Source organism: Mixophyes fleayi, chromosome 3 (genome assembly GCF_038048845.1).
Source record: "Mixophyes fleayi isolate aMixFle1 chromosome 3, aMixFle1.hap1, whole genome shotgun sequence".
Lineage (NCBI taxonomy): Eukaryota > Metazoa > Chordata > Amphibia > Anura > Limnodynastidae > Mixophyes > Mixophyes fleayi.
The window spans coordinates 57628221-57640096 of record NC_134404.1 but is presented as its reverse complement, the minus strand read 5'-3'; the positions used below and the strand labels follow the sequence as shown (position 1 = coordinate 57640096).

Below are 11876 nucleotides of genomic sequence, written 5' to 3'. Positions count from 1 at the left end.
CCTGGCAGCGGCTGCTCTGCCATTTAAGGAAGACTCTGGCACCAATTGGGTTTCAGAGTATCAGCTCTCCGCACTCCAGGCATTTATGTTCTCCGAGCATCTTGGTCTTTCTTTCTGATTCTGGACCTGACTATCTCTGACTCTCCCTTCAGATTTTCCCTTTGGCTTGGTGACCTGCTTCTGTGTTTTGACTCCGGCCTGCCTGACTATTCTCTTGGATCTCCCTGGTACTGCACTGACTGCGCGGCTTGACCTTGGCTTCCCTGACTATCCGATTACTCTTAACTACCTCTCTGATTGCCCTCCTGGAGAACTGCGATCTGTGTGCTCCCTCCCACGCCTCCAGATAGGGTAGTGCTAGAATCAGCAGGTTGTTTGGTGTTTGACAAGTTCAAACCCCGAACTGACCAGATTCTTCTTCTGTCCAATCTAGTCCCCCGTTACAACCAAACATACCAACAAGCCATTTAGGTGCATCTGTAACACAACCATTTGCTTAATTGCTGCCTCTTGGAAGGATCCCAATGTGTTTGATCATCAGTAGAACATGGCATACCTACTCTATGGAATTTAGGACTAGCATGTTTGTAACTCAGCAAAAAGTGAACACGTAATTTGTGAAACCATAGTGATACACATAGGGTTTATCTTGCCGCTTCAGTGCCTGCTGAGTTTTGATCCACAGTACATTTTGTTTACTGCCTTACCAGCTTGGACATCGGCAGTCTCCAGGCCCCCTTCATTAACCCATAACCCACTCACCCACATCCCTCCCTATGTCCTATAACACACCCCTTTCTACGCTTCCCATTTAAACTCTTGATCTAAACTAAAATGTTAATCAAATACATCCATATTAATTATGTAATTATGGAATGCTGATATGTTTTTTGACTCTGTCACATCTCCGTGATTTGTAAATGTGATTGCTCAACTACATGTTTTCTTTAAATAAAAGAAAGAAAAATTTAATGTTTTCAACATAAAAGTGTAACATAATACAATATAACTTCAATTACAGCAAAAATGCCAACAGTTGTTTTTGCCCTACTGAAATCATAAATTCAATAGCAAGATTCAGTTTAGCCATAAAGTCCAAACAGTATCCTAATAACCTGGTGGGCTTCTGTTGTGTGTGTGCATAAATCAATAGAATCAGATAATATCAGATGTCTCGTACCCTTCAGGTGTTTGACCTTCCGAGAATGCATATGATCGAACTACTAATTTGTCTTGACTAGCATCTGCCCTTGAGAGCTTGTACATCTGGTCTACAATGGAATATTAATAGTATAGTAAAATTGTACTATATTGGTCTGGCAACATTACTAAGCACTTACAGATGTACATACTAAAATATGTACTAAAGTATATAAAGGAGCAGAGTGGCGCCATATGTAATTATTCTATATAGCGCAGCTCTGCCCAAAAGTAGAGTAGAGATGATGGAGTATGCTGGTGCATGTAGGAAGGGAAAGATGTACAATATGCAGTATGGAAATGATTAATTGTAGCACCATACGCACAAGCCCAGTTTCTTCCCAACATCTCATCCAGGCATACCCCCATTCAGACGGACACACTGAGCTGCAGAGCAGGGTTGCCAAGAGGAACCGGTACAACAACTTCTTGTGGCCCCTTCCATAGCCCCTGAAGTGGCGTGGCCACACCAAGTGCCTCCTCCCATTGCACAGGCAGGGCAGGTCTCCAAGGCAAGCTTGTGCCCCCTCCCCCCCCCCCTAAGTGCCCCTGTTGCCAAGAGGAAACGACTATGGAGGAGAAGAGTGGAAATGTGCCGCTCATTCCTACACGTCTGCTTAATACAATGACCCACATTTCTAGGAAACGGTAATCAAAACTAAATACGGTTATGGAAAGTTGTATTGACATGAAAGTATATGAAATGCATTTAATGTGTCAAAAAAAGTAAAATCAATAAAAATAAATATTAATGTACATATTAGCGTAGCAATATTAACTATATACTTAGACTTGTAAAAACATCTCTGCAATTCCCATAAGTAATGATAATCAGCCAGTTATATAAAATGACCATTTCCCAATAACTCCACTTACAAAGCTTGCTCTACTGGGGAGAGTGGATTCACCATATACTCAGCATGCACTACTTTCTTGCAAACAACTATTACTATGAACACTTTTTCTAGGGGTTGATGTTGTGGGTGTAGCCTAGCAGCAGCCTCATCACATGACATCAAAAGTGCATGAGTGTAAATGTCCTAACGCAGAATAACTCCATAGCGCTTCCTTTATTCTATTAAACACCTATGGGGCTGATGCTGATTTGGCTGAAACACAGTCATAAATCACAGGCACAATTTTGTGTTCATTAAAAAATGACAACTCTATGCGAAGCGGCAGCAGTAGCATATCTGCCTGGTTTACACCAGGCATACGTAGCATACACTTACGTCCTATTTTTGCCCATGGTATTAACTATTTATTTTATTTACAACAAATGCATTCACGATTAGTCATAATTAAAACTGCTTAAACCTCTCTCATGAAGCAGAAACATCTCCACGTATCATGTACAATAAACAAAACAAAATTAGCTTAAACATACACACAAAAGATTAATATATGTCTGAGCGATAAAGAAATTCAGTATAAACAAATCATTCATCAAACAGCCAATCACAAACGTATTGCTAGAGGTGGTGACCGCCATCCTCATCCTCCACTATTTGCACCTGACCACCCTCAAATAATATGGCTTTCTGAGGCCCATATGCGTATTTGTCTTGGTCTGCATCTGTTCGCTATTGCGAGATCATGCCCTTGCTGTACTTGGCCTAAGTTAGAATGTCCCGCCTATCTAGATGCAAGCAAGCGTATATATCGCAGACTCACGCAACTCTGTGTGCATATGAGTGCGCCCACTTTTCTGGGCATGTAAAGAGCAACTTCAAGCATGATACGCTACCCAAACTGGCGTAGTACTTACTCTGCACCAGTCCCATTGTTTGTACCATTAAAGGAGAAATATAAGTTGCTTTTAAGTTGGCTTAATTTTCCCTATTAGGCCAAAGTTGAGGATGCGCTTTAGGCGATGAATGGAAGGTTCCTATTGGCTGGGTTGAAGTCACAAAAGCGTATGGACCAGTGGTGGTACTCCCACGCTAATATCAGAGTTCTGCACAATGGTATTTCATTCCAGCAAGGCAATTCTTGTATTGTAAAAATAAATACAAAGAAATGAACTAACAATTAGATGTGATGGTTTCTTTTTAGTTCCTGTAAAAAGTCTTTTGACAACAAGGCAAGTATTTAAGATGTAGAACTGTTTTCTTTTGCAGTGATTCTCAAACTGAGGTGAGGCACCTCAGAAATCTCCATCGACTTTAAATAGAGACAAATCATAACACACATTATTCGGCTGACTTAAGGGAAAGTGAAGTATATTTCCCCACTATCATTTTCATGCAATGTATATACACATATGTTACACTATACATTATTTATAGCAAGGATTATATATATCTGGGAAAGCCTACAAGTCACGCTTCTTGTTCAGGACTAGTAATAGCTGTGTACAAGACTTTCTTAATAATTGAGCAGGAAGTCTGGTATTGAGGGGGGATTCCAGGCATTTGGTAATCACCCTCTGTGCTTGCCAATGTGAATTCTACAGAACTGTTTTCCCAAAGAGAAAATCTGTAGAAATAACCATTATAAATGCAAAAATACCAATTTCATATAATGAGAAGCTAGTTCTCAGGGGACAGGACTAGGGAGGAATGCACATTATTGGCTAGGAGTTTAGAGACTAAGCAAAAACTGAACACTTGAGGAACAGACACATCCACTTTTATCTTGCACACTGCAGCAGTATCAGCAATATCAGTTATGGGATGTACATCAGACTTAGGGCTAGATTTACTAAGAGGCGTGTTTGGCGGTGTTTTTGATCCGCCATGCATCGTCGCGTTTTGCCAGCGGTTTTGCCTTTAGTAAATCTGGCGGGGACAAAACCGCCTGCAAACTAGCCGAAAAGCGACAGGTTGAGCAAACCGCCCTTTAGTCAATCTAGCCCCTAATCTGTGGTGCTTAAGCTATTATGTTATTGTATTTCCAAGATGCCGGTCCAGTTGTGAAGTCCTGAGCTGCTGATTGGCTCTGAAGCTTTAAGCTGCTGACTAGTTGGTAAATCATGAGATGCTGATTGGTAGAGAGAGCTGTCTCAGCTTTTGGCTGAATGAGCAAAACACATATCAGCATCAGCTGTACAGCCAACTTGTAGGATGCGCTGGATACTTGCCATTTCTGCCATGATGTTATTTAGTGCCTGTTTATTAAATGTTATTATATCAATTATTTATGTCATTCGGGTAGATTCCAAAATTATAGTATACTTTGCCAGAGCACCGTGCTATTTTCTGACTGGCAACATTAATTATTATTCCTTGAGACAGTGGAGGAACTTACTCCTTTGCAGTGGGTGCAGCGGCTTTGGGGCCTGCAGATGAGGGCAGGCCCTTCCCCCATGCAGTCACAGATATTACTAGTGGGTGCAGGTATTAATAGTGAGCACAAGCAGTTCACTGCACATTACTCAGAAGAGCAGAGCGGGTACTGCAGGAAAAGGAACTGCATGTCAGTGTTTCCAGCTATACTGGTATTAAGGATATACTATAGGCTGTATACAGAGGATTGAAAGTGATGTAATCAGTAAGAAATTATTTAATATGCTTTCATAAAAAAAATTTGGATGTTCTTCTGGCACTGTAGGGTGGATTGAGGCTGGCATAGTGTGGCAGATTCAAAACACCGAAAGTGATGGCGATTTATTCAAAAATACAAGAAAAAATGGCAGCAAAATAGACAGTTTTTTAGACCTGCTTCTGGTAGACTACATCGCTCAAACAGCATGCTCTATCCATTCAGAACAGGAAGACGCCAATGACTAATTAATTATGGGGCAATCAATATTGTTTTGATTAAGGGAGCAAAATTAATTTAAAATTAACTTATGTGGGCAAATTTAATTTTTAATTACATTAAGGGGCAATATGATTTGATTGGTGCAACACTTTTTATTTCATGATGACGGCACCATTTGTATTCACACATGTGGAACCACAGGAGTATGCTGGCACTCGTATTGCCACAGGTGCAGTATAAATGAATTTCATTTTGCAAGGAGAATGAAAAGAAACTGAATTTTGCTTCGACTTGATAATTTGGTGAAAGTCATCTGAATTGCAGTTTGCGATATTAGGGGGCTGCTTCCACAGTGTTTAAGTGACTGATGTACTTTAAAGCAATTTTTCCAAGATACTGTGTTTAGTCATTCATTTCACCCAGTCATATTCCCTTTGCCCATCTAAAGGACCACTGAGGCACCAAATTAAAATTTTTGGATAAAAAACATGAAAATAAAATACATTGTTCAATGTTAACTTCACATTCTACTGTAGATCTGCTAAAAAGTAAAATATTACTTCCCCCTTCCTTATAGACAGGTAGAGCTACTGTCCTGATGCTGATCATGAAACCGAGACTGCAGTAATTTGAGCTGCTGCAACATCATTTTCCCTGCCCCTGTATATAAATCTACTAGTCATTAAGGAAAGTAAGGCAAAAGAAAGGGGTAAATATTCTCTGGTACAAACATGTTACAATGCAAGGGGTGAAAATTAGTTTATTATTTTGCACATAAATGAAATACTGGCTGTTTTTTCATCTAGCACACAAATACTTGATAGATTTATTTTTACACATAAATTTAAAGTTGATCTAGGACATGCCTTACCCCAACTATAAATCTGTCCCACATTTTAAATTTACCCCCCCCAAATGCAACATGGTTTTGGCCAGGTGCAAAGTTACAAATTTTTTATGCTTTACTATCCTTAATGACTCTGACCTAAAGGGTTTATTTATCAATAGAAGATTTTCCATCGATGCGATAAGCAGCAATAGAAAATCTGGCATGTTGCCCAATATTAATCAAAAGACACCACAGTCAGCACAAAGCTTTGGTGGCCAAAAATTGTAGCAATGCCCAAATGCATATGAATTGGCAAATTTGCAATGTGTTTCACCATCATGTAAGAGCCTCTTATGTGTTATTGTGTAATGTACGAAGAAAGAGAGTTTCATTGATGCTGCTGACAGCATTATTTGTTTTTTTTCTGGTGCACACAAATAAATATGAACAATATAAAGAACATCAAATGTTTGCAGAATGCGCCATAATGTTTAATTTCCATGTCGACTTTATTCCACATATTTAATTGAGCCTTGAAGACATCCAGGTCCTGATTCATTAATGAACGTACATGCCGATACCTGTTGTATTTTGCGTAAAATCTCTCAACGCATGTCCAGGCCCAGACCATATGTCAGGAAACGCAGCAATGTCCAATTCATCTTTGAGCGCAAAGGACCCTTACAAGAGCCAATGATTTCACGGGAGCAATGGGGCGAGCATGGGGCATATGCACGTAGTCAATGTAGGGCGTGCCAAGCTCGAGCGCACGTAGCGGCCCCCGATTTAAGCTGTCGCATCACTTGCACCAACTACAGGCAGGGCCGCCTTCAGAAATCATGCCTTCAGAAACCTGTGACAGCCAGAGCACATGATTGCAGGGGGAATGATTCCTCCACCCCTGCGATCGCATCCTGGTGCCTGGCTGTCACGGTGAGCGGAGACCAGCGGGGCCCCAGGTAAGGCTGTGCTGCGCTGTTGCACCGGGCCCCCTGGTGAGCCCGGGCCCGGTACTACAGTACCCCCCGTACCCCTCTGGTGGCGGCCCTGGCTACAGGTCATGTGTTATTGCTGATTATGCATGCATGCTAGAACATGTGTTTGCAATCAGGAGCAACTGTAATAATACATTTAATGTACAGTAGACATTAATAACATTCCTATAAATGTATCTTATTGATAAAAAAAAATAAATTAAAAAAAACATTGAATGTTGTGAACCAGGCCCCAGGTGTATAAAGTGTCTGGAAAATATGGAATATTCTCTGCTATTTTCTGTAATGTATAATATAAAAAATGGAAACATAGAAAAAGCCCAACAAGGAACAATTACCTGCAACGTTTACAAATATTGCAGATATACCGAATTTCTGTGTCATCTAAAATAATCTGAAATAGGTTTTTTTTTTGTGGATTAAACAATATTTCAATATAAGTCGACGCTCAGACCTGCAGGACAGAAAGTCCTAATATAAAGCTTAAATATGACATGAAATCTGTCATCATTCATTCAGAATATATTTTTGGTTATAGATTTTATGATGCACCTTAAGTAATGTTGCTGTCTAAGATTTTTGTAGTCTTCTCTTTAAATAATAATTGAGATGAGCAGGTTTCCAAAATATAACATTTCTAATCTTTATTAAAAGATATTATGTATAGATACAGCCATTACTGGAGGAAGCAGACATACGCCCAGGGTCTCAAAATGCCAATTGACAATCTATATTTGATTAAGTCATTCTTTTATAGAAAATGTTACTCATCATTACTTTAAAACACACCTCCCCCGCTTACATTACTGCTGACGCTCTAAGGACTAGATTTACTAAACTGTGGGTTTGAAAAAGTGGAGATGTTGCCTATAGCAACCAAGAAGATTCTAGCTGTCATTTATTTAGTGCACTCTACAAAATGACAGCTAGAATCTGATTGGTTGCTATAGGCAACATCTCCACTTTTTCTAACTTGCAGTTTAGTAAATATACCCCTAAGTCTCTATCATTAATCTTCATTAAAGTGACATGTTCTTGGAACGGCCTTTTGGAAGGGTCTTCTTGACCTTATTTGGAGCAAATATTTCATTTGGCCTTATATTGTGAAATAAAGAACATGTGACCCTTATATAACTTGTCTTCTGTATTGTGCAATATGTGTTTTTCCGTTCTCTTTAAAGCACAGACAGATAAAATTCAAGTTCATTAGTTTATTCTATTGAACTAATTGGTAATATAGGCTTTTTGTTAATTATTACTTCGACAGTTGCCTTATAATTTTAATTCTTTTTTTATTTTCAGTAGGCTAAACTTGGATTTGGCAAATGTTTTGGGTCAATCTCAGACTGGAGAGATACCGGCCCAGCAGGAGCTGTCCGCAGTAATACACAGGTTGATTCCTTGTATGTGAGCACTAAGATTTAATTTAGCATGCCAGAACAGTGATTTACATTGTGCCTCACAGTAATGGGGCCTCGGGTTGGAATCAGACTATGTTGCTATATGTGTGAAGTTTGCATGTTCTCCCCTTGTGTTTGTGTGACTCCTCCCACAGTCCAAAGATATATTGGTAGTTTAATTGGCATCTAACTATACTGACACTAGCATGTCTATGCGGGTGCCAGTGGTTGAGAGTTCAGATGGTAGCTACACAGAGGCAGGAAATGATGTGCCTAATTAATATTTTCTGATTATATAGCACTATGTAATATGTTGCTGTTATATGAATAATGGATGATTTAGCAATACATGTGGTCATTTCAATAGTCATGAGCTCATGAGAAAAATAGTTTAGAAGATGTTTTCCTGTTTCCTGTTAATTAAGTTGTTTGAGGAATGCTGAAGTCTCCAGTGAGATCTATGTCCTGGACGGCATATCAGCTCATGGTATTATAGGATGTCTTGTCAATGACTGTATCAAAGTTATTACTGCGACTTTATAACACTGTCAGTGCTATAAGTTGTACCCATTTTACCCAGATGGTGTATTTGTTTCTTGGTTATTGCATTTAAAAAAAAACCACAGTAAAACTGGCACAGTACCGGCACTCAGGGACGGCAGAACCAATAAGAGCGCACTAATTCACGATGTACTAGGTATGTGGCTGAGGTATGGGACACAAAGTGAATTGATTGGCTGCTCCATGAATATTATTTCAGCCAACATTATGGATAGACAACAGGGTACACTTTATACAATTGGACAATCTGCAGTCTACAACTTCACTAGAGCATACAGGGGTCTATGCATCCATCATCATCATTTATTTATATAGCGCCAACATATTCCGTAGCACTTTACAATTGGGGACAAACATAGTAAACTAATAAACAAACTGGGTAAAACAGACAAAGAGGTTGGAAGGCTCTGCTCACAAGCTTACAATCTATGGGACAATGGGAATTTGACACACAAGGTTAAGTCTACATTTTGCAGTTCGGCCCAGGCAGACTGCAAAGGTGGAAGTGACTCGTAAGCTAAATGATCCTGTCACACAACAATGTTGGTCAAGGGGTAGTTGTCTTGTGTGAAATTGTGTAACGGGTGGTAATAGAGTATTGTAGTGAGGTTAAGAGGGTGGTTGAGGAATATTATAAGTGGGTTTTCAGAGAACGCTTGAAAGTTTGTAGACCAGAAGAGAGTCTTATTGTGCGAGGCAGAGAATTCCATAGAGTGGGTGCAGCCTGAAAAAAGTCCTGTAACCGGGAATGGGAGGATGTAATGAGGGTGGATAAGATGTGGTGCACCTAAATATGTATTGCTGCACACCGCAGTGATGCATATTTATGCACCGATTGAATGCAGCATGCCGGGGCTACTCTGGGAGCCCCTTTCAAGTGACCCCTCTCCTGCGGCTCATTTTCCAATTTACCAGCTTAGCGCTGCTGGAACAGTAGTTTCCGTATCTTTTAAGTGTCAAAAAAGCTTGATGCACAGACCCCTCATGGTAATTTAGCACTAGGGGCAAATTCAGCTACAGAGTGCACATTTTCTCATGGACAATCCATGTCGCGATGCAAGAGGTATATTTTTCTATATATGCAGGGAAAATTATGCAAGTAGCACATAAATACCGGGCAGCTTTATTTTACACTGCAATTTAGATTTTAGAGGTAGAACTCGCCCTTCTCCTAACATATAAAATTAGATCTATTCCTAGCTCTAAATGATGCCCTTGGTGATCATTGCAGTCTTGCAAGTTCCACTTTATATTAATATTATTTTTTTCCCATACCGTTATAAATCCCAGGTGTGCCCCTTACACTGAGAGTGGTATGTACAGGGTTAAAGAGCATTGCTGTCTGCCACTAGGAAGTATCTGACAGTCATGTTGTGTGTGGGCTGGCGGAGAACTGGGATTCTGCACACATACTCACCGATGAAATAATCAACACAGAATATATCAGAGCTTTGCAAACAAGCCCACACGGATCAATAATGCCACACAGGCTGCAAGGTGCTAACACAATACCAAAAATTCATCTAATCATACTGGGAATGGCAGGTTAATTCTACACTACAGTGCATAGCAGACATCCGTTCAAAAGACGTGTGTAAAACGGGGTGGTCTAGATAAGGTCCATATATTATTCATAATTAGCAGTTTTCCTTGTAACTATACACAGTATCTGAGCTCCATTGAAGGATTCTTCTCTCTGCCCAGCCGTAAAAAACACAAGCAGCCTTTATACAATAGGAGGATAATACACAGGGAGGGGTTATGGGAACAGAATTCACATCCAAGCTGTACTTTGAAGCCTGCCCTCCTTACTGCTCTGTCTCTCATCCCTCCTCCCTCTCTCTCGCTCTCTCCCTCTGGCTTACTCTCCCTCTCTCTCTCTCTATAGCTGTGTAACTTTGCTTCTTATGCACAGAGCCTCGATATGTCTTTCTGGTGGATTTATACTGCTCTGGTCACTCTGTCTACCCTACTTTATTCCCAGGCTCTGAGAACATACCCATCAAATGAAGGTAGGGGGCTCTGACATACCTTATAATCACTGGGTACCAGCTTGTGGGGGTAGCATAGAATTGAATCTAGCACACCTGCATTCAGATGTTGGCTCTATCTATCTATCTATCTATCTATCTATCTATCTATCTATCTATCTATCCACATACACTTTATAGAATATATTTTGAATACATGACTGTAATTGTTAACCTGATTGTAGTTGACTTAAAAAATGAAAAGTGATCTAAAGTTATGTCATAGATAATGAGTAACACTGGTGTTCTGTAACTATAGGTAGCATGTATACAGTGTACATTTTATATGGCAGAAATAAGCAAAGTTTCCCTAGCCTGGGTATGGAGTTGCTCCTACACTTTGACTATAAATAGCAGCATATGTTATTAAGACATTTAGATATGTTGTATTACACTGAGATGCTTGTGCAATATAAGAACATGAATATGAATGGTATTATTCCATATTTTAGCATGTATGTAGGATGTTTGTGTGTACAGTAGTCTACGCTCAGTGTTTGCTCTTAGCCTGCTGCTTGAAGATGAGTGTTTCTCCGTACCTCGTTACTGCGGACGCTCTCATATGAATTCACTTTGGAGGGATAGATAGAGAGGGATGTTTTATGGTCCCCTTGTTCACTGTATTATTGATAAGTCCTAAGAGTGTGACTGGCTGGAGACAGGGAGAGGAGACAACATTTCAGTGGGAGTGAGGGCTCTCCAAGTCCTGGATGTGCCATTTATCTGACAGACTATTGAACTGTCCGGGAAGCGCCTATTGTCTTTGTGTCTTTGGAGTTCTTCATTTGTTGAACTGCTTGATGTGTGTATTTACATGCCTAGCGCACATATATGTGTAGTTGGGAACTGGTTACTTATATCTGAATGAAAGTCACTCAACATATAGTGATTTTGTGGCCTGAGAACATTGAAATCCTCCAAGTGATTTATTTTCAACACTGGACACAATAAGGATCCCAGTGAATTAAGCATATTATTTGGATCCAAGCCAACTCTAATGATCTACAATTTACACAGACTAATGAAGGAGATCATTTTCCATATAACATAACCACATCCATTGTGTATGGAAATACACAGAGATGGATAAAAGGGTTAATGAACAATGGTACCCATAAATGTTCATTTTTTATCAGCTGATTTGCATCTTGTATAG

The 11876-nt window shown here is 39.9% G+C and overlaps 1 protein-coding gene across 2 annotated transcripts in view; it reads left to right on the top strand.

Annotated features, from left to right (window-relative positions):
- The first annotated feature begins 10480 nt into the window (after positions 1-10480).
- The window catches only part of LOC142143581 (ephrin type-A receptor 3-like), a 174192-nt gene continuing 172796 nt past the window's right edge, over positions 10481-11876 (top strand). For both annotated transcript variants that reach the window (XM_075201529.1, XM_075201528.1), the window contains exon 1: positions 10481-10702. In XM_075201529.1, coding sequence (XP_075057630.1) covers positions 10615-10702 — 88 coding nt within the window. In that variant the 5' untranslated portion in view covers positions 10481-10614. The remainder of the gene's footprint in view (positions 10703-11876) is intronic.